The following is a 23,142-nucleotide window of genomic DNA, read 5'->3' as shown; positions in this document are numbered from 1 at the left end:
CGAGGAGGTGCGCGCGCTCCAAGACCAACCGGAGGACGCTTCCAAGTGTCCACTTCGTGATCCTCAAGCCCTACGTCTAGACTACGTACGCTGTGCTATCCACAAGTTTCATCGTGGACAGAGTAGTGGAGACACTGGAGGACAGATTTCCAGTTCTCAGGACAGTCCTGTTATTTTCCAGCGGAGGAAGAGACTGCGACAAGATCCTGATGCGATGACAGACGAGAACCAGCCGCCCAGTGGACAAGTGCAGAAGCCACGACGTGCCAGGAGTTTGTTCAGCGAAGTGGACGTGCTGAGTCCATTGACTCTCCCTAGCTGGGGGCAGCAGGAACAACAAAGAGGGCGATGCACGTGAGGATCGAAGGAACAAGTATTGACGCTGTCGTCACGTCAATCGAGTATATCTATAGATTCAAGGTGAGGGTTTGTAAGGAGAGCAATGCTCTGGGGGCCGTGAAGCTGGGCCAGTGGCTTGGGATGAGGCATACGATGCTATACTATTGCCTTCTCAAAGCTATTCGACACGTTACCACTACTACATGGATGGAGATGTTGTGGGCAGCTTCGACTTTGCCAGATACGAAGATGCGTCTGGTTTTGTGTGATCGTTTGCTGGACTTCGTCAAGGCGTTGAAACCTGAACAGTATTGCCAGGTATTAACAGATATGCAGTGCGTTTATATCGGTCGACTGAAGCACCACGACGTTCTGGTTCGAGCAGTGATGGGACTTATTAACAGCGTCATACTTGTGGAATTCTGGAGAAACTTACTGGATGCACTGAGCAGATGGCTCAGCGACGGGTTTAAGACGCCAAACCCGCCTTCGCTTCGCGCTATGCACCGTCACTTTGCACCGGAGTGGAAACCGTACATGGAAATTCAGCCCGTGGAACTCGAAGTCAAGGCTGGCGAAGGTAATTTGTTCACGCTACTCCAGTTCGGTAAATTTCAGCTCCAAGTTCGCATCGACATCACAGATGAGATGCCAATTCTTTGGCGGATCATCCGTTCTGCGTCACCACAACTGCTTACTAATGATCCGGACGACTATGCAGCGTTTGACAACGACCCTCAGTTCTGGATACGTGGTCAAATGAAGGTCAAGTATTGGCGTGCCCAGCCAAACCATGCAGAGGTTTTTCAAGAGATTGTGATCGAGTACCAGCATCGCCGCGAAAAGTACAGTCAGTGGTGTGATCTCGTGCCTGCTTCTCCATCTAGCTTAGCCCCTGTCGTTTCCGCCGCAGCATTTCACCCTGAAAGTACCGGGAAAGCACAATTTCGTGGCCGATTTTTCATCTGGGGGGACCCTGTGTGCAGTTTGTACCATTTCTTACTGCAAGCAACGCTCTTCTACTCGGCCCCGCATGGCTCATCGACGGAGCTGTCGGATCTGATGGTCGTATCCGAGATGCAGCGTCTGCCATTAGAGACACTCGTGCTCGTACTGCGAAGTGATCGTCTACGTATTCCTCACGGAGAGCGGACCTTGCTACGATGCTTGAACAAGCTGGTGTTTGGCAAGAGCTTTAGTTATCTCGGCAGCTCCCCCAACCAAGTGCCTCACAAGTACAATGGCCGCGCGAAAGACGTGATTCGCTTGTACAAATGTGTTCGGTGGTGTTTTGTACCACTCGACGACATTATTGACACTCTACGACGCTCGCCTCGGGAGCTCCAGCTCTACGAGCTGATCGAAAAGGGTCTACAAGACACTTTACGTCGCTTCCTTCGTCGGCGCCCATGGGGATGGCGCAAGTACCGACACGCGTACATGAAGAATGAGACGAATGTCGTCGAGTTCAAGATCGAAGCAGGAGAGAACGAACTGTCGCCGGAGTATTTTCCTACCGTCGTAAAACCTGAACCAAGTTCCCAAGATTCGCTGATCTTAAGCCCTGATCCAGTCCCGCCACGTTCGCTTAGTGTGCCGTACTGAAATTAACAGGCGCGCATTCATAGACAGTTGGTAGATGCTAATGAATACTACGTAGTAAGATGATTTTCTAGCGACGAGCATTGCCTTTTACTTGTAACTACACGTATTATATATAGTACCGTATATTTTAGCTCTTCTTGTTGCCAATGCTTGCCACAGATGAGAACTTGGCGAAAACAGTGAAAACTACATGTCTGAGACTCCAGCTTATTATTCCACCTTTTTATTCTTCTCGACACGATGCTCTGTACGAAGCAGCATCAGTGAGCTCCACAGAAGTGCTCCCGTGATGACATAAGTCGCCACGCACACTATGCAAAAGTCGCGCAGCACGAATGCCAAAATGTACGCCAAGTACACCATCACCACCTGCGACAGAAGCAGTTAAATGCGAGTTTTTGATAATTACTTTGACCCCACTTTCTTGTCCTGTTTTATTAAACGCACCACCATACAGCTCGACACAGCAGTGTAAAACTGCGCGTGATAGGGCATCTTCCGTACCACCGGGTACAGCGTGAATAGGGAGTACGCCAACACCCCCAAGTGCGCGTTCGACACGTTTAATATCGAGGCTTTCCCCACAAGATTTAAGTGCGACAGCAAAGCACTGTATTCACTCGTCAATACCTACAATGAATTGACTCAATCGACGTGTCAGCACTTTGCAAATGTTCAAGAGGAGTTCGACCAACCTGCGAGCAGGAGAATGTTTCCGAGTCGCAAAGTGCCACGTATCCGTCGTGCAGCTTCATCTTCTGCCTCTTCACGTGGATCGCATAGATCGACACCGCCACACCCGACGCCCCCAACACGCTCAAACGGGTCCCATGCTTCAGCATCGTCCGCTGCACTTGAAGTGCAACAAAAGTATAATACTAAGTAACATTTTCCACGCTCTGTGATTGGTGGACATAACAAAACATTTACTACATGTACTCCTCGAGTGTATACCGGTAGTATACGCGTCCTGGACACCAACAATTGTGACCGATGGCGGCGCTGCGCGAATTGCTCTTAGCGGCGGAGCGCGACCGCCAGCCTCTGGACGACGCCATCTTGTCCTTCTCGCGCTCGCTGCTTCTATCTCCACCCAAAGATTCCAATGACGCAGCAAAATGTACCGCCGAGAGCGCGGCCTCGCTGTGTCTCCAGTTCCTGACCGTCCACCCACAGGGCGAGCTGCTATTGCGCGTGTGGCCTGATCAACATGGCGCTGGCAGTCGCTGGGAAAAACGCGAGAGCTTCGCAACGTTCCTTCACGTAGTGACACACCTGTTACAGACGCAACAACAGCAAGATGCCGCCCAGGCCGAATTTTTCGCTCTCCGCGTGGTGCGCGAGAAAACTTCACAGCTCGAGAAGCTACTGAGCTGGAGCGACAAGCCACTGATCGAATTCCGAGCCCTGGAACTGCTCGCAACAGTAGCGAAAGTAAGTGGATCCTCCGCTAGAGAGCTAGTTCGGCTATTCAACTTCCAGTGCCCAGCCTTCGTCAAGCTGGCCACAAGACGCTGGAAAAAGCCCGAAGTGGATGAAGAAGAAGTAAAACAGGCGCCATTCCAGCTCAGAGCGGCCTATGTGGACTTGGTGCTGGCACTCACAGCCTGTCCTGACAAGAGTGTGCACCGCTTTGCCGTGAAGGAGGGAGGCGTCACGGCGTCACTGTTAAAGAGCATGGACGGAGACTCGACTGAGATGTTGACGACTATTTTCAACAGATTGGGGGAATTGGTGCTGCAAAACCCGGAAGTGGAGCACAAGAGCAAGCTCATAGTTTTTAACGCCACGTGTGTGCATCAACTCTTGTCACTACTACAAGTGAAAGATGACGAGTCTGTGCGGGATACGGCGCTGGGAGTATTGAACGCACTATTCTTTGAGGACAGCGCACTGTACGTGGTGCCTCAGAAGCAGGCGCTGCGACTGTTTTTAGCCAAATCAGCCTCAAACCCTCACGGAGACGAAGAAGCCACGACGTCGGAACAGGCTTACGCTCTCAAGGTGATCCGCAATGCAGTCGGAACTGTTGGTGTGAATGAGCTTCTACGCAGTACTCAAGCTCAGACGCTCGTGATGCAGCTCCTCGCAAAGTATCCTGGTTTCCTGTCGGAATATCTCGCTGCGTTGTCCGTTCAGCTGGAGCCTAAGCCAGTGTATCGCTGGTTCTGTGTGGCTTCACTGGTGCAGAAGCTGCTGTCGTGCTCCCTAGATGCGGTGGCTACTGGACTGCCTACTGTTGAGAATGAAGGTGCATTATCATCGTGGTGTTCCGCGCAGTCCGTCGCGTCGCGGCTTATCGCGCCGGGCAACTACCGCAAGGAGCTTTCTCGTTGTATCCAGCACACCAACAATCTGGTTATCTACTCGTCCTTGGGTGTGATCGAGGCAACACTGAAGCGTTATGTGCGCCTAGCCTCGACACTGGAGTCGTTGGGTCTTGCTGCAGAAGTGCAATCAGAGCTGCGTTTCCTACTTCCGAGTCCGGAGGCTCTCGTCTCGCTTCTTCTCAAGCTGTGTGCGTCTCAGGAGCGCAAAATGGCGTTGATCTACGTGCGCGCACTTACTGTGTTCCGTCTGTATCTGGAGTGCCTGCCACAGACGATGCGTGAGGTGAAGGTGGACTTTACTAAGACACTGATGTGGCGCTACTTGGACGGGAAGGAAGCTGAAGATTCCTTACCGCAACCCATGCAGAGTTTGATTGTTGGTGAGATGCTGCGCTTCCTGCTTGCTGTGGATACCCCGCGACTGCGCTTTCTCTTCACAAGTGGAAACTCGGGCAAGCACTCGAAGCTGCAGCAGATGCTGCTCTTGTACGTCTCAACGCCGAGTCAGGCTGTCCAGGAGCTGGCAGGAAAAGTACTTCAGCGAACGTTACTGGCGTCGGACATCTTTGGACATGAAACTCTACATGCTGATGGACGTGCGAACGAAGAAGTTCAATTCTGGCTCGAGAGTCTGCGTCAGAGTGGGAGCGAAGTCTGCGCTGAGTTCACTGAACGCCTTGCACGTGCGGCAATGGCTGATCCACTCATGTACGTTGCGGTGGGTCGTCGTGTGATGGCAGACGCGTCTTGCTCGTCCTCGTTGAGTCCGATTACTGTCGCGCTTGTGGGATTCCTCAATTCGCCCGATGGAGCAGGGAAGCCGAACTTGTCGGCGTACCGTGCTGACCCATCCGTTGTGACTTATGCTGTGCGTATCTTGCTGGCCTTGACGCAAACCAGCAAATATCCACAGCAATTAGTCGATCTGATTGCTAGCAAGGATGCTTTCACTGTGGACATCTCTACGTCGAAACCTCATGAAGAAGAGAATGATGAGACCTCGAGCGACGATTCCAGCGGCAAGAAGCGGAAGCGGTCAGAGGGAGCTGATGAGTCTGGTCGTGACGATGCTTATGTGTGGCTGAAGAATCACTGCGAGGCGCTTGTTTCAGGAAAGCGCACTTCTAGCAACACTGCTACGCCCAAGAAGAAAGCACGAGCGTCTAGCATCAAATGGCACCGCTACTGTGACCCGAGTTCGCTTACGGCTGCGTTGGTGGCCATGACGCCAGCTGATTTTACTTCATTCTGGGAGCATATTGTCAGCAACTGCGCAGACTTAGATGAACTATTCGGCCCGGTGCTCCATTATTTGTCGGCGCATGCAGACGTGGATATCCTGTCTCTACTGACGTCACCAGCTACAGCGAAACCCAAGAAGCAGCCAGCCAAAACTGCAGCAGCAGATGCTTTCACGAAGATAGTTCCTGCGAGTACTATTCTCCAGCACGTTCTGTTCAACATCGCGGGAAAAGAGACCAAGGAGCAGGATTCGATGATTTCGACGGTATCAAGCATGGCGAAACGTAGAGTCACGGATCACCAGTTGGCCGCGACGGAGGCTGCCCGCATGTGCGAACAACTCCTATTCTTCTTCTTCTCAAGCCAGGCTGGTGTCTTGGAAACAGTAAACAACCAGCTTTGCGAGCTGTTTTTACAGCTACTGACCGTCGTTCTTGTTAATGAAGCTGCTTCGCCTTCTATCGTGACGCGCATTTTCTTCAAGTTACAAGCAGTGACTACCAGCACTCCAAACGCCGCGTTGTGGCGACAGCTGTCCGCTGTGGAGATCTTTGCTCTACGAGTTTATTCCAGCAAGAACCCAGACACGGACTTGGGTACGCTGTGCGATATTGGCGGTCTGTTCCAACGGGCTGGTGTGCCGCTGGTCGCGGTGTTAGCTCCTAGCATTCCTATCAGTGTTCGACTCCCCGTGCTCGACAGGCTGTTGCACCAGTACAGTGCCAGTAGCAGTGCCCCACATGTTGTGCTCGTCTCACGCGTGCTGGAATCTCTAGGCGGCCATGATATGGACAAGCAATACGACTCGTTCGCGGAATACAAGCGTGCCAAGTTGCTCACGCGGAAGCTGTGGCAGCTATTGAGCAGCCAGAATAGTGAAAGACAATTGTCGTTTTTCACCACTGGATTTATGGTTCTTCGCCATTTGGGCGGCATCGATGCGTCTATCGCTGTGGGTTCTGTGGAGGATTTCCTTGCGTCACTTGTTTCACGAAGTGCGCAATCAGCATCGAGCTGTACTGAGGTTCTGCGAGGAATTATCGGTGCGATTCAGAGTGACAAGGAGGCAGCAGTGTTCCCAGGTGTGCTTGAAGAGCACCTGTTGAAGCGACTCCGGCGCGAGAAGAATGTGCAAGTGAAGTGTGAGCTGGTGGCGGCGATGTACAACGTGTTTACGCGTGTTGGTAGCTCGCGTCAATTTGTGGACGCGTTGATTCCAGTCTGCTATGAGCGTGTGCTGTTGGGCTCGCTGAAGAGTTACTCGGCCGAACTCGCAGTACTGAAGCACGTTTCTATCGATGCTTCAAGCGAGGAGGTAGACAAGATGGATGCGTCTCTTAGTGCAGTCGTGACAAAGCTGGCCAGGTCGGAACGTGACGAGGCTCTGACGTCTGTGCAGCTGCTGGGACTACTTATGTTGTTACGCAGCAATAGCAACATCGCAAGTGTGGACGTTAGTCTACTGCTTGTCCTTGTTCGAAGCGGTCTGTCTGCCCTGAAGGCAGCGAGTGACAAGGCTAACTGGCTCCATGAGTTTGAAGCGACCGTGCTTCTGGTGGAGAATGCTGTCGGGTCTTTGAAGCGTCGAGATCAAGACGCACAACTATCCGCGTTGAAGATGCTTCTCCCGCTACTTGCCGAAGCGCGTGAAGTCATCAGAGAAAGTGCCAATCAGTTGGCCTTCCAAGGCTTAGTGGACTTGACAGCAGCTTTACTACGTCTCGTGGGGAACGATGCCAGTGCTGTAGACTTCGATTTTGATGCCCACTTCGAAGTCGTCGTGCAGCATCCGTGCTTTGCTCCCACGCTGCAGAATGTGGACGATGATGCCGTGCGTCTTCGCGTCATTCGCGTTGTTGCGCGACTTGCTCGCATCACACACCAGTACACGCGCTCGCTGTTGCAGACGTTGCTAAGCTGCTATTCGATGTCGCTCTCGTCGTTCGATCGCAGTCTGCGAGTGTTGTTCGAGGAGTTTGAGACTCAGGGATTCCGGGAAGAGGAACTGACGCTGGTGAGCATGGGGTTCCGCTTCGGCGCGTCGTCTACAGTAGCGCCCTCGACGGAAGCGTCAAAGCGCTCTCACAACGACCTGGTGGACGATTCAGCCTGGGTTCTTGGCGGAGGTCTTGAACAGAACCGTATTCGTTCCACCATTGAACACTTCCCTTTAGATCGCCAAGTTTCGACGGCCAGTGACGCATTGCTACTGGAGCTTGATGAAGATATTCCAACCGAACGCGGTGATGATTTGGAGCAGAGTCTAGAGACCGATGAGAAGCGGGCCGAAGCCTACGACCCTGCTTTCCTCTTGCCAATGCTGTCACACTTCATCTCCTCGTCAGACCTGCCCGACGGTGGCATTGTGCAGCAAGGTCTGCTGGGTGTAGCCATCCGTGCCACCTCGTCCGACGTCGAGAAGATTCGTGAATACGCTTATGGTATTCTGGCCCATCTGCATGAATCTCTGCAGGCCACGACAGAAACTACAAGTGAGTTCAAGGCGGGACGACAGGTGCATCTCTTACTGGACGTCTTCCGCCGTGGCGTCCAGGAGCCACTGTTGCAGGTTCCGTCCGTGGTTACTGTCTTCCTCAACGACGCGCTTGCTGTGCTAACTCGACCAACACACGTGCTGTACCCGCAAGTGAACCACTTCCTGTTGGCTCGTCCAGCGATGGATCTGGCGGATGTGCCGATGTTCTACTCGCTGTTTAACAGTCGAGCGCCGCTAACTTATCGCCAAGAGCGTTCGTGGCTTCTCCACACGCTTCGTCGAGGTGTACGCAGCGATGACGACGTGGCGCTACTCGAACGCCGCCACGTTCTTCCAATGCTGTTGAGCTTCTTCACCTCCGAACTGGCTGATACGCACACGCAGCCATTGATCACGAGTATTCTATTGTCAGCACTGCGTACACCGTCGGGAAGCGTCTACTTGGTGACTAAAGCAGCGTTGCTGGAATGGCTAGCGACGCAATTCTTGAGATACGGGACGTCGTCCAAACCCTCGGGATCGATGAAAGCGGCTTCAACGGCGCTGCTGCTTCCACTCATGACGCTGTTGGAGCAAGCCTTACAGGATGAAGTTTGGGATGAACTCGATGCGATTCAGCAGCACGCAGCGGCCTTACAGGCTGTGAATGCGTTTACAGCGATGCAAACTGCAGTTGTAACACGTCGTGCGAGCTCAAGGAATGAATACTTAGTCACTAACAAGGCCGCCGTCGTGGCAGCACTGGTTGTTCGTCGCGCTGGGTCGGTGGCTTCGCTGGAACTGCTGCACACGGCTATTGAGGTTGTTCAGTTGTTCATACAAGGTGGAAGCGCTCTTGATAGTGCCGAGATGGTGGCTAGCAGCCTCAATCGATGGCTGCTGCAGCAGCGACACTATGAGGCACAGAAACATCGCTTCGCGGACTGGGCAATACTGATTCGCCAAGTGGATTCCATCCTTGTCTCCTGGAACTCCACGACTGTCATGAATCAGCAGCGAGAGAGACGTGCGCTTGAGCAGCTCAAGACCGTTTTGGATCATTTGACAACCCTGAAACATCTCGTGCTGGCGCCTTCGACTGACAACCAGCAGAGTGTTTATGCTCCTGCATTGCTCTAGATCTTTAGTCCAGACTATGGAAATTGGGAACCTGCTTTTATTAAAGAGGTTGAACTCAACAAGTTGGAAAACATGTAGACCAAGCTGCAATATAGCAGCACGAAAGTGTGTTTCGTTTTTTTTTTACTAGAAAGCACCACAAAGTTTCTTGCTTCGGAAATTTAATTCAAAATGGAAGTAATAATCCAGCGATTTCTTATACCCTGTCATAACAGCTTAGCATCGTTAAAGTGCTCTGCTAAAGCATTTTTTAAGAAAAAAGCTTCCTTTGCACAAATAAAACTATGCACGTAGGTTGACCCATTTTTCAAAAATGAAGATGAATTACCTTGCTAAACTTCTAAGTGATACTGTTAATCTGCCAGAAACTAATAATCGAAGCCGCACACGCAACATTAGCCCCAACATTTTTTGTCCTAGACAAAAATAAACCAAATTCGCTTAAGTACGACGGAGCTTGCCTCTTGGGGTTTGTAAGAATGGTGCTGAGCTCCAGTTTAAGTGCGGAATTGTCGGATATAACAAATCTTTCTTCAGATGGACTTTGAAGACTCCGTTTTTGAGTGTCATCCACATTCTGAACTAAAGTAAACTGTGAATTATGTCCTAGAATAAAACGACAAAATATAGAAATGAGCTGTTATTAGTGACACACCCGGATAAATATCGTAGAGGGCTTGATGTCCATGGAAGAAGGACCGTGTAAGCGATGGTATTGCTACATAGCGAAGGCGCTAACTTTTGGTCCATTTTTTGTCCTTTTACCAAGGTGTTGTGTCATCGGTCGAGCCACCTCAATGGCGATTATTAGTCGGGCACGGGGGTACACATTTAGTAGTGCGCTGTAGGCATCTGACGACTTATCGCACCGACATATGCGGCAGTCTAGGGAGACGGCGGAGAGACCGACACGCAACCAGAAGTGATAGTGCAGCGTCACGCCTACGTGGACTCGGACGGGCAGCTTAATCCGATCTTTGCACTGCACACCACGGACTTTTAAGCTCTCAATAAACTGCTCCCAAGAGCTATGAGACCCTGTATTCAAGTGATCGATGGAAGGTTATCCCTTCTGGTACATGTAGTACGCACAGTTGGCAACCGGTGCTCGAAGGCCTTAGGAAGCATAACCAACTCCGCCATGGACCGACCGCATCGTGTATAGCCTTTGCCTAGCGTGCGTGTGAGCGTCTGTACGTAGCCAGCGTCCCAGAGGAAGGCTGCTGTAGAAGACCAGGTATATCGCCCCATGAGAACGAATTGGTACTGAGCTGTGCTACATAGTGCTGGGGAGAGTATCTCCGTTGACGTCCGAGAGCTGCGCGGTGCTGTTCAGTTCACGTAGTATTGCTGAGCAAAGTCGGAGTGCAGCCCAGTGAACTTGAAGCTCGTCTCTATGATGGAGGACGCGGGCTGAAGTGTATCGGATGGGCAACATGACAAGTTTGAATTTCCCGCCTCCTAAACTTTAAACCTGTCTCAAAGTCATAAAACGGAGCGACATCTCATCTGCAAAGCATAGCTACAGCAAAAGTGTATACAGTGTGGCCCACGGTATTTGCGCATCAAGGTTTGACACACGAGGTGAAGTATTAGTGTGTGCTACGGTATTAACTAATGGTGTCCTTGCGTAATTAGTGAGGGACACACTAAAAGTGTCGTTGAGCAGATAGTGGCTCTGTGACATCGAAATCTCCGAGTTACACAAATACAAAGTCTAATAATGTTTGTTTTGTTTTGGCAGGAGTATTACATATTTTAAAAAAAAAAGTTATATCGATGGCAAAATGTCGTAACACTCCTCCATTTTATGACCGCTTGCATTGTCCACAATATAGATTATATACGACTTGTCCTATGTCACGTGCTCGCTGTGAGCCAGCTATTAATATAATGATAGTCCAGAATCAAAACTGCAGCTATCATATTCAAAGCGCTCCTGACGATGTACGAGTGTGACGTACCGCACTATGTCTTGCCTGTAGTGATGCCAAAATGTGCTTCGTCCATGTTGAAAGTAGCATTTTCGTTCAATTTACCTTTTTCTAACGCTCGTTAGAGCTTTCCCAGGTGTGCTGCCACACTGCTCTAATATTACTCTTTCTCAGTGCATTCTAGGTTGCAACTTCGACACCACATCCAACACCTGACTTACATACCTAAATCCATAAATACAGCTTCAGTATAATTTGCCTGTGTGTCTCCACGTTAGACCTGGAAACGCACAGCGAAGTACATTCGCATTTATGCTTCTCTAAACCGGTATGCTTCCTCACCATGTTCATATATGCAGATATTGGCGCCTTATATAGACCTTCTAGCTCTAGCAATGACCTGCTTACTTAAGACGACCTGAGTAACATGATGGGCTGTTAACCTGGTAGAGGAGTGAGGTTTTACTATTTACTACGAAGTAGTATTTATGGACCATCGGGATCTACTATTTTCCTTAAAGTTGTTGTTCCGAACCTAGATTTATTCCAGGAGCTAAGCTCTCTATACATTCTCCTTTTACGGGAGGGATACGGAATAGTGTAGCTGTAGGGGCATCACAGACATTATATTGCATTACAGTGGACTGAAGTTCAGTCCACTATAATTTTTGACAACCTTCGCTCAACTTAATGACAATCAATGCCACAACAAGTTCCTGAACGCATTTGAAGGATTGAGGGTGCTTCATGTTTAGCACAATGGTTAAACCTAGAATGTGACGCTAGCCTATGCATCAAACCGTTTTGATTAATCTGGGTGAGCCACTCGCTGGGCCGGGGGGTGTTTGTGATTAATTCAATTGTATTAGCCTTCTTCGCCCTACCAGTATGGGTGCAGCTCATACTGGGAGGACGTTTCCAGCAACGATAGCTTCACTGGTATATAATAGTACGATGCATGCTACCCAGTACATATGTATTTCTGTGTATCAATAGAAGCAAGAATCTTTGTAAATATGCTGAAAAGTGACAACGGCAAGCAGATCACAATAATACTACGTACTACTACAGTACATGTACTACAGTAATAAAACAATCTTCATCAAATCGTCGATGTGTTAATACACTTAACGTTAGACTCATTTCTACAGAACATGCTGTACATGGAAAACCTCCCGGCATAAGCGTAAGCGATCTAGTTATTGGAGATAACGATACTTCACTCGTGATATTAAGAAGAAGCGTTTTTCTACTAATGTCACTACCGTAATACTACGTACTACATGTATGGCACTAGCTCTCAGACTCACTCTAAGCGTGAAAAGCATTAGGTTTGAGAAGATACTTTTCGTATAGGCCGCGCGCCTTTTCAGCACTTCGAAACGAAATTCCGCGACGAAGTAAAATGTTGTAAACGTCAGTCGCTTGCTTGTTGTTCTGGTTGTACTTCGCAAACGTCGGAGCTAGTTGCTTGATCATCGCCACTTCATTTTCAGCGACATCGTCAAGTTTCAAAAGCGTGCTCAATGGAGTTCTCTCTTCAGTGACTTCGCTGAAACGTTCACCGGAGCGCAGTAGTTTTCTGCCCATGGCTGCCGCTTCTTGCGCACCATCAAAGGTATTCGCTTGCACCGGAAGTGCGTCTCCGGAGACACATAGCGAAGCAGCGAGCAGGATGGTGGCAAGGCGCATTTTTATCTTGAAAGGAGTCGGAGAAGCACGCTCGATGATGAAAAGTGAAGAATGGATCGTTTTGGACCTGGGCTTCCCACATATTGATTGTAAGCACACAATGGCACATAATCAAGTTGGTTGAGAGACTCATCGTGTCTCCTGCGCCTGTTTTCGGATCTGCAGCATTGTTCGTGCTGCACGCACGTTGTGAGTCGAAATTCTAAAACAGAACTTGTACCATTGTGGTATTATTGTAAAATTTGTTTGCTCTTTCCTATTATACATACCAGGGCACTATTAATAACACAAACGGTTTATAGCTTATGGCGTACTGCATGTGTAAAAAAAATAACAAATTTTTTTTAAATGAGACTCGCATCAATAGCCGTGATTTAATCCTAAAATAGTAAGTGGCAAATATGGTGTTCACCAATGGCACATAATCTTCTGCTACAGTACATGTATCATACATTGTATGTCGCCCATAACTCAGCACCATACGGAGTTATGAGCGGCATCATGAGATCTGTCCTCAAAATTTATGCCGCTCCTAAACAAAATCGAGGAGCATTTTTCAGACTGTTTTGAAATTGTTCAGCGCAACCCACTCTAATTAGGCACGCATTTCTAATATTAAATCTTTGTTTGGAGACTGTGTTTCAGATGCCCATTTTGTAAAATATCACCAATTCGTTTTTCACACCGACCATACGCCACGTCGGAATTAAATGTAATCCAAAGCTTGATTGAGTCTAGTCTAAACTGAGTCTACATAAGTGTAGACTCACTCAATGGAACTCTTCCAAAACCTACACAAATGCAATCACAAACACAAATGTGATAGTGAAATGTGTTGAAATATATGTCGAATTTGTGATATGTCTGCTATCATACCAAAATCAACACTTTTAACGTTATGGGTACATGTACGCGGGCCATTCACCTTTTTGATGGCTAGGGCCCGTGCTAGCGTGCGAGCACCGGAATGCGCGTTTAAAGAAGCAGGTGTTGCTGCTTCTACGGCTGCGTTGTATGTATGCTTTTGATCGCAATGTTCTAACACATTGATCCTGCTAAGTCTCCCTGGTACACGTTGCATGCTAGTCGAGATCGTGGAACTGGATAGGAGGTCAGCAATAGTAAAAGCAACGCTAAATGTATTCGTGAGATCCTGTTTGTGATGCATTATGGTACGTACGTTCAACTTGAGGCGTAGTGAAGCCCCGTCCTCTTCCAGCATTGCGGCGGCTCATGGCAGGAGTATTTAGAAGTGAGCATGACTGACTGGACACTGATAGCTGTACCAGAAATGAGGTACAACGATTTTGCGTCGACACATTTTGTGGAGACAAGAACAACGTCTCAACATTTTACTACCGATTTGTGACAACAAATACGTCACAGCTAAATGAGCAAAGACTGGTCGTGCAACAAATCTCACCGTCTTTACAGTAAGACGAGGCTTTGTAGGCAGCAGGCACTATTAGTGGCGCACTAAGCATCCAAAAATCCTTTATTTGAAAAACGTATTCAAGATGACATGAAAAGGTCCTACAAGTGCAGAAAAACGGATCCCTACTAAGGCGCATTCAGCTTTTCAATGTCATACAAAACCTTCTCTGCGTCACTAATCAAGACGAGGTACCCGTACCACAAAGTCCCCTCAGAAACGATTTATATACACCAATAACACCTTCACTTCCCTTTACAGCCAACTTTGAGCCACATATTCTGAGAATTGCCTTCGCCCTGCAACAGCAGTGAGCTCGAGCTGCAGCAGTCTTGCAGCGGAGACCACCTCTGAAGTGGATCTTGTGAATATTTTCAGGGCAACCTCGAGCCCAAGGTCTCGCGCGAGTTAATATGGCTGTCCGTAAGATTCACGGTATAGATTCATATTAGCTTACGCGAGTTAATCTGACTGTCGGGTATGATTCATATTAACTCGCGCGAGTTAATGCGACTGTCGCGCGAGTTAATGTGAGCTTCTGAATCTAATTCCGACACGTAAAAGGGATCATTACCCCTTAATCGACTTTCGCTGAGAATCGGTGCCTGTTGTTATCTGCCCCCGGCATTGTAGTACAATTTGTACCGTTCTTTTCAAAGGAATCCTTCGTACTGATGTGCTACAGTACGTATTGTGATCACTTTGAATTTAGTGATTCTCAGTGACGAGTGAGAATATCTCATTCTCGTTGGGAGAGATGGAAATACACTGGAGCGATTTAAGTATGTATTTTTTCATTCCCAGCTTTTTGTTTGCATGTAGCCATTTTTAGGTTTACATGTAGTTGTTAAGGGGTTAAAAAGGGTAAAAAGGGTTAACCCTTTAACTAGTGAACCTTTGCTGATTTTGTAGGGCAAATAACTTAAATTCACTCAGCGTATTTTTAAGTATTAATACGAAAACTACAGTACCACGAAGGGTCCTTGAGTTGAATAATTTACACGGCGTTAGCTCTCCGGAAGGAAAAATGACGATCTCAAATTTTCTAACGTATGAGCAGCTACACGTTGGCCGTACCCCATATCGTGCTCGCGTACTTGGCCTAAACTTGCGCCCCATAACCCAAAAAGAGCGAAAAATTGTGATATATGGCACTGGAACGAAGAGATCGCTATTCACGATGTTTTCATGCCTGTTAACAGCATCTGCTCTATACACTACCGTTGAATCTGGTGCTGACCGTTCCTCTTTGTTATAGATACACCTGCTCTCATGCGCGCACGACTCTGCGTATGCCCTCCGTTTGTAAAACTTTGCACGTGTGTGCTAAAAGTTTATGGTCGCGAGAGATAAGAAATTACAGAGAAGTTTAGTCTTACGACACATATTGGCTGGTGTATCGACAGATTAGAATGCCAAATTTATTAATACAGCTTCCAAAGGATTAATGCGTACCGGTACATGTAGTCTCCAGAAATTCGATGGACCTTCACTACATTTTAGCTTAAATTTGTAAGAGTGTCCTAGCCTGAAATATGTCCAGAGTAAATCACACGATGTGGTCTCAGTCCACGTCGTGATACTCACGGGCATTCACATGCGCGAAGCTTGGGAACGTACGTCGTCTCATTTTGTCAAGCTCAAGACGCAAGTACTCAATTTCGTCCGTCTGGGCTTTTGCCAGATCCACTAGCTTCCGTCTCACAGCAATAGCCTTGAGTCTCGCATCATCGCCCCGAGCACCTCCGCTTCTTTTCTGGCGCATGGCTGCACTGGTTCGACTTGCTAAGATATCCTCACGAATCTGCACTTGAGTCTCGAGTTGAGCTACTTGTTGCTGGAAATTCTGGTTCTCACGTTCACGTTCTTGCAGTTGATGCTCTAGATGAGAACCCGTTCGCTCCAACTTGAGCAACGTGGTTTGATGGTGCCGACCTAAATGCGCCAACTTGGCCTCGAGCATGGCTGCTTGACGTTTCTGTTTGTGAGATGTGTCTCCAGTATGAAAGAGCTCTTGCAGGTCCTTAGTCACACGCAACAATTGGATGTCTGTGTAGCGTTCATCCATATCGCGAGCCTGAAGCTCCAGCAACGCGTGCTCCCATTCCATAACGTTGATACTTTTGCGAAAGTCTTTAATACGACCGAGGACACCGACTTGATCTTTGCCGTGTAGCTGGATCACATCATTTAGCGCTTCGACGCTCGTTCGAGCAACGAGCAGCGCGTCGTCTCCGCTACTACCGACTGGCGTTTCGTCTTGACCCTGTTTAATGCGTACAAGTAAAGGTGCACTCTCCGCCCATGCCGAGCGACGTTGAGTCAACGATTCTCGTTCACGATTCTGCTTCCTACGCTGTCGCTGTAATTCTGATAAATTAACTCGAAGTTCGTCACTGACAGCTTTAGCGAGCGTCAGCAACTCCGTCTTATCGCGTACTGCGTGCTCTGCGAGGATTTTCTTGGCACGCAGAGCATTTAAGGCTCTCCAGATCCGATCCTCGATCAGGACACCTTCCGGACGATCCGCAACGTAGTCCAGAGGCGTCACAACGAGCTTCTGGCTTCCGGATTCGACACCCGCAAAGCTTCCACGTCTCGAGTTACTACGCTGCTCTTTGTCTAGATGTTGGAACGGGTCTAGATTGGCTTCAGAATCGAGATTGTTCTTGCTGGACGATTGCTTTACCAACAGTGAACGTGAAGACCCGCCTTCTCCGCTACGACTTTCAGCCAGTAGACGCTGCTTGGCGCTGCCCTTCGAGCGGACCACTGCTCCAATAGAAGGTTCACGCTTGATAGACTCTTGGCTTGTCGTCCCGTCTCGGACATGTACAAGATCATCCGGTTTACGTTTACGGTAAAGCTCGACGAGATGCTTGGTGATCTCTGGGGAGTCCAGTTGACTCGTGCTTGCTGTTGGCGTCCCACCTCCTGCACTTCCACTGCTCTGAACCATCTCCTCTAGCTCGCGCATAAAGCTCTTCTCGAGTGTTTTATCTTCTTCAGTGGCGCGATGAAACTCTTCGCGACAGGCTTCCAGCTGTGCTGCAAAGCGGTCGCTTTCCGCTTGAGCTCGAGCTTCGATGTCTTGCATTTCCCGCGCGTCGTCTTCAAGTCGCTCCGTCTCGATCTCCAACTGCTCACGAGCCATAAGTTCTTCGCCTAAACGGAGTTCGTAGAGTTCTTGAGCGAGTACAGCGCGATGTGTAGCCATGTATCGATCACGCAAAGCTCGCAGCTTCTCATCGAAAGCACGACACAGATCGATCACTTCTCCTCGAGTCTTGCGTAGCTCCAAGTCCAGACTTTTGCGGTACTTCTCCTTCTCCTCTTCAAATTTGGCCTGAGCAGCTTCAAATTGCGCTACAAGTTTCTTCTGCTCCGCTGTCATCTCCTCGGGTGGGATAGTCAGCATCCAAGCTTCTTTCACCAGTTCCTGAGCTGCTAGCGGGTCCTTCCTCACCTCCAAGGTGCCGTCCATCATATCTATTAAAGCCCGCCCACCAACGTCGTCTTTCTTACGCGCCTTCTCTCTCTCGGTCGCTTCCTGAGCTTCTCGCTCTCGCTGCTTGCGTCGCTCAGTGGTCTCGTACGGCTTCTGGGTCATTTCTTCCGATGAAACCTTTAGAATAGAATCCGCTTTCTCTTCTGACGCCCACTGCGGCTTGAACAAGTCTCCAGCATTTCCGACGTTCAGTTCGGCCGTGATCTCCATAATACGAGCGTTCTTGGCGTCAATCTGCTCCATCGCAGTCTCCTTCTGACGCACAAGTTCCTGGAACTCAGCGTTAAAAACATGTCGAAGCTCACGGGCGTAGCAGTTAAGAAGGTGCATTTGAACTCGAGCTTGCTTGTGTGTGCGTACAGCAGCAGGGTGATACACAAAGTGGAAGCTCGGCATCTTCGCGTTCTCAAATACGTCAGCATCCGTTAAAGAGGAGCCTTGTTGAGGCTTTGGATGCAGCGCTCTGGTGTTTAAAACCCACTCCAGGTCGCTGGGAACTGTGTCTTGGAATCTTGTGCGTACATCGGATGAAGAACCCTCGCGGTCTTCTTGTTGATGATGGGAAAACTCCACGAGGCGAAGCATTGCGACCTGCTTTGCCAGTTTTTGCTCGCGTGGAGTCTGTCGTCGCATTGGGAAGTTATTGACGAAAGCTGGGGCCGACTGTCCTGTTGTCGACTGTTGATGCTGCTGAGTCCCAGTGCTAATGGGAGGCGAGAGAGCGTTGAGACGGACACCAGGAACTTCAGCTCCGTCCCAGAATTCACGTTTCATTCGCTCACGAACAATTGCCATTCGAGCGAGGTCACGTGCGATTCCTTCGCGCACACGTTGAGCGCGTGCAGCGTGTTGAGCCAGCAGATTGTCGCGCCACGCTACGTTGAGCACGAATTCTTCCCGTGCGAGCTGTTCACTCTCTGGCAGTTGCTCGTTCTCAGCCAGCATCCCTTTGAGTCTTCCCTCCAGCTCTCGTAGTTTAATACGAGTGGCGTCCTTGCCTCGATCGAAGCGATCCCGAGCTGCCATCGTCTCAGCACGCGTCCGAGCCTCAAGGAACGACGTATGCTCCTGCTCCCGTTCAGGCTGGAAAACGTCGTCGTATTTGGCGGTTGAAACCACGTTCATATACTGCGGACTCATGGTCGGATCGGAGCTCTGTGTGCCGCTCAGACTCATACCTTCAGCGTGTAGTTCAGCCGACATTCGTACATCCAGGAGGAAGACACAACCGTCCACACCTGTAGAAACCAATTGGATGTTTGCCGGGCCGCCACTTTCAGAAGGGGTCCCCCCCTTAGAGAAAATGAACTTTAAGGTTGTCACTGGACCATTGTGAAGCACCAGCGTACGCTTCTTAGTGGCTTGCAAGTCTTGCAGTTCATTGGAAGTACCCGCACTGTCACTTTCTATTGAAGTCTTAGCTTGATACCGGGAATTTATAGCTGCGAGTGTCCAAAGCGTGATCGTACCATCCATTCCACCGGTAACGAGCAGCTCGACATCTCCCTGAAGAACGCGAGGAAAGAGAGCTACGGCCGAGATTCCACGAGCATGAGCTCGCTTGATGAGAACTTTGGAGAAAACACCAATCTCGTCCGTGGATTCACGCAGCACATCGCGGTATTTCAAGAGCGTGAGCTCTGGACGATCCGGAGAGGTTGCGATCATCAAACTACTGGAAGAAGCCGACAAGAAACGTAGGCGAGAGCACACGGGTAGAACCGCTTCACCAAAGGCGATTACCTTGGGAGCAAGCTGCAAAGCTCCTCTTGGAGAGACGTCTCGACGACCAAAGGCTGCACTGCCTACCGAGATATCTTCTTGAGGAGGGGCCTGGTATCGTGCACTGTAGAATACTCCACGTGACGAGAAACATGTGAGTGTGAGGGTACTGTTGCTGCTACTACTTGTGGAGCTCCACTGCATGTCTACGATCCGTTCATTCGGCTTATGAAGAGTGAAAAACGCTTGGACTGGGAATCGTTTTTCGTGGTCCATGGACACCAAGAAGACCTGTCCACTATGTGTAGAAGATACCAGCAGTACGGGGTGTACTGGGTGCATAACTAGAAGGTCAATTGGTGCATCAACGGGCAGCAACTGCACCGAATGTTGCGGGAGGACATCACATTTGCCTGCTCCACCGACGAGTTTAGCAACGCAGAGCGATCGTAGTCTTCCTTGATGATCTCCAATCATCACTACGGGGTCTCCTGGCCGCGACGCCAGCGCCGTAATGACCACAAGGGAGAGAGCTGCAGTCGATTCGGTAGTGAGATCAGTTGTACTGGTTCCTGGTCGGAAGTTTGAATCCGTTGGAGCTCCAATTGTAGTTGGGTCTTGAGAGAACAACGCAGCGATGTTGATCTCTGCAGCTTGACGGCACTCTCGAAGACCCCAGAGCGCTAGATAGCCATTCAACCCTCCAGTTGCCATCAATGCGTCAGCTGAAAATGTACCTCCAAACGGGGTGAACACGGTGCTATCACAAGCCGGACCGGTCGGGAAACTCGCACATGGAAGTACCAGAGCCAATTCGTCGTTTCTACGACTGGATTGGGAAGACCGATGTGTGTTACTCTCTTCCTCTTCGTTCTCAACGTCTTCCTCGTCGTCTTGCAAAACTGTCGTGCGGATCTCGAAGATTTTCCCATTGCGAGTACCCACGTAGGCTTTCGCGTATGTTGGCGTCGGTGCCATGACCGTGACACTCGAAGCTGGTAGTCCTCCTGGCAGTATCCCACTAGTTATTAACTCCCAGTTTTCGATCTGAAGCCACGCTAATGCTCCGTCCGAATAGGCAACCACCACAGTCTCCGCTGTGGCCACGACGCCTGCAATGTAGCAACGATCCGGTCGAGTTGCGGTCTTCACATGTTGCACCACTTTGGCTTCCACAGCATCAACGAGAAGCAGTTCGCCCGCTAGATTGGCAACGAGGAAGCGACTACGTGGAAGCCACGCGTGACAGGTAAACTGTGTGCGTTTCTCTTCCCAATCGACGTCGGTAGGTTGTTCCCCGTCGTCTTTCAAGGGAGCGGGCAGCGTCACCGTCTCCGGTCTCAATAAACTCGACGTGGCGGTTTTTCCTGCGTATATTTTCCAGACCTGGAGTCCGTTGTCTCCTCCAACAATGAACTGGTTTGTATTGACAGGATCGAACGAAGCGAAGCGTGCTGGTCCACAGATACGGGAGTGTTCACACCCTGGTACGGGTGTTAGTGTGTCCACATCCCATACACAGAGTACCGGATCTCTCCCTTCTCCATCCGGTGGAGCGGGACGAATACTCAGTAGTCGACGTCCACAGCGAGAAAACTTTACTAGAGAATACTCGAGCACTTGGTCGTCACTGCTCTTTAGCTGGTCTTTGACCTTCTTGTCCGGGTACGAGTACAACGAAATCGTCGCGTCTGGTTCCCGAGCTACGATGGCGAAAGTTGAAGTTTTCCAGTTGAAGTCGAAAGCCACGAGTTTGCGAGGCTGAGAGCGTAGCAGGAAGTGTTGACTTGGAGTCGTCGTGGACGTGAAGTGCAGCGTGTGGCCACTTACGTACACGAGCGTGGACTCGTCTGCGAGTTGCAGAGGTGGCGAATCGCCGGCACTGCCGTCGTAGCCGAATACGTGGCGAACCGTAGCGTCCACGGACATTGTCGACTGCGCAGAAACGCTCTAATAACCTCGTAAAATCTTGGAAAAAAGTTTAATGAACAGTCACCGTCTCCTCACTGAGGAGTCCTCAGTACCAGGTCCGAGTTTTCTTTCAGAAACGTACTTCGGTGTACTATTTAATATTACTTATCGAGATTCTCAGGATCATGGGCGTTAAGTTGATCCAAGTCTGCTAATAAATCGGAACTATTCATTCGTGTGGCTTTGCGAGCGTGACGTGGAGAGCTTGGTACTGCTGTCTCTAGAGTATTTTGCATGCTTGTCATAGCGTCGGCCTCCATCATTAAGTCGGTGGAATCGATACTGCTTCCGCCGTCGTCGCTATTGCTTTGGCTATTTGCTTGGTCATCGCCATCACTCGGGATCGCAAAGTCACCTGCAGATGTGTCGTCATCAAACATACCGGTGAGTAGCTGCTGAGACTGATCAATTGCAGTGCTGATAGCATCTTGAGATGCTTCGATAGGTACTACATCTTGTGTCGGTATCTCCTCCTCAACCTTTCGGTCGTTGAAGATCTGCTCTACAACGTTTTCGGTAAGTTCGCTGGTGATTTCAAGCGACTTAGTATCGATCTCTTCAGCCTTTCCGACAATTTCTTTGTCTATTGTCGAGTTCGAAACTTGCTGCGTGACCTCAGTAGCTGTCGACTTCACCACCAATTCCTTCATGTCTTCTATCAGACTCTGGATAATGCTAAGGCTCGAGCACTCTGGATCATCAACAGCTCCGTCCTGGACTTCAATAACGTTTACAGCTTGGCTACAAGTGCCAGTAACATCACTTAAGTTTAGTGGAACACTACCACCCAGTAGTCCGGTAGATTTAGATATTTCTAATTCGGTGTCAGGATAGCTCTGATCTCCAGTCTCAACCTCTTTTGTCGACTCGACGTGAGTTAGGTCGCTATCGCAATCGAGCAAAACGCCGCTCTCTCGTCCCACACCACCAGTATCTTCATTTGTATGCATCACAGTAGTAACTAGATACTCCAACACGGCCACAATATCGTCCGCATCACCAACAAAGAGTGCGTCTCCCAACTTGGCCGAGTCTACCAGATCTTCTTTGCCAAAACCAAGTTCGTCACTAAGAACCAAACTTCCCTTTGGTGGCGACATAACCTCCTTATCCGCCGCTTTATCTTCACTGATCGCAGGAATATCGACTCCAACTTCGACCATAGCCACCAAATTGTACACCAAAGCTTCAATTGTACTATCGTCATCAACGAATGCGTTTCCTGCTAGAGCTCGAGCTCGAAGTGGTATTCTATGTCGACGTAAAGCACAACGTGCTTGTGGCTAGACTTGAATCGGTAGCTACGAGCAATGCGAAGATGGAGCAGCTGATCATGAACGTGGTGGACACGAGTACGGACACAGCCTCGCCGGTCGTCGCCACGGACACGTTGATGGGCTTCCATGCACGTTTCGGTCACTTGTCATTGGACACCATTGAGCGTATGGCAAATGACCCCGCATCCGGCATCAAGATATCTAATCGTGACCGTAAGCCCTGCATGGTTTGTGCTGAGGGTAAACAGGCTCGAGCGAATCAACCGACTAAGGACACCGGGGAGCACGCACCGATCGACAAAGTCGGAGGAGTCATCTGCAGTGACCTGAAGGGTCCCATGACGCCACTTGACCGCCAAGGTAACCGCTACATGATTAACTTCGTGGACCACAAGTCGAACTACTGCAGGTGTTCATGGCAAGAAGAAGAACCTGGCTGCAAAGAAGTTCGAGAATTTTCTTGTCGAGCTCGAA

At 49.6% G+C, this 23,142-nt stretch overlaps 4 protein-coding genes across 4 annotated transcripts; 2 read left to right on the top strand and 2 right to left on the bottom strand.

Moving 5' to 3' along the window:
- Window positions 1–348: 348 nt before the first annotated feature.
- PITG_02781 (uncharacterized protein) lies at window positions 349–1,944 on the top strand (the record flags this gene model as incomplete). The annotated part of the gene is made up of 3 exons (XM_002907627.1): window positions 349–420; window positions 463–1,140; window positions 1,186–1,944. 3 exons carry the CDS (start codon window positions 349–351, stop codon window positions 1,942–1,944), a joined length of 1,509 nt encoding a protein of 502 aa, XP_002907673.1.
- Window positions 1,945–2,937: 993 nt separating this feature from the next.
- PITG_02780 (uncharacterized protein) lies at window positions 2,938–9,132 on the top strand (the record flags this gene model as incomplete). Its single annotated transcript, XM_002907626.1, has 3 exons — window positions 2,938–6,804; window positions 6,874–7,000; window positions 7,112–9,132. 3 exons carry the CDS (start codon window positions 2,938–2,940, stop codon window positions 9,130–9,132), a joined length of 6,015 nt encoding a protein of 2,004 aa, XP_002907672.1.
- A 3,245-nt stretch (window positions 9,133–12,377) lies between these two features.
- On the bottom strand, window positions 12,378–12,758 carry PITG_02779 (secreted RxLR effector peptide protein, putative; the record flags this gene model as incomplete). The annotated part of the gene is made up of 1 exon (XM_002907625.1): window positions 12,378–12,758. The coding sequence occupies one exon, from the start codon at window positions 12,756–12,758 to the stop codon at window positions 12,378–12,380; it is 381 nt and encodes a 126-aa protein (XP_002907671.1).
- Window positions 12,759–15,754: 2,996 nt separating this feature from the next.
- Window positions 15,755–21,349, bottom strand: PITG_02778 (uncharacterized protein; the record flags this gene model as incomplete). Its single annotated transcript, XM_002907624.1, has 2 exons — window positions 15,755–16,858; window positions 16,964–21,349. The coding sequence occupies 2 exons, from the start codon at window positions 21,347–21,349 to the stop codon at window positions 15,755–15,757; spliced, it is 5,490 nt and encodes a 1,829-aa protein (XP_002907670.1).
- Window positions 21,350–23,142: the final 1,793 nt, after the last annotated feature.

Source organism: Phytophthora infestans, genomic scaffold (genome assembly GCF_000142945.1).
Source record: "Phytophthora infestans T30-4 supercont1.3 genomic scaffold, whole genome shotgun sequence".
Lineage (NCBI taxonomy): Eukaryota > Oomycota > Peronosporomycetes > Peronosporales > Peronosporaceae > Phytophthora > Phytophthora infestans.
This window is presented reverse-complemented; position numbering and strand designations above follow the sequence as displayed.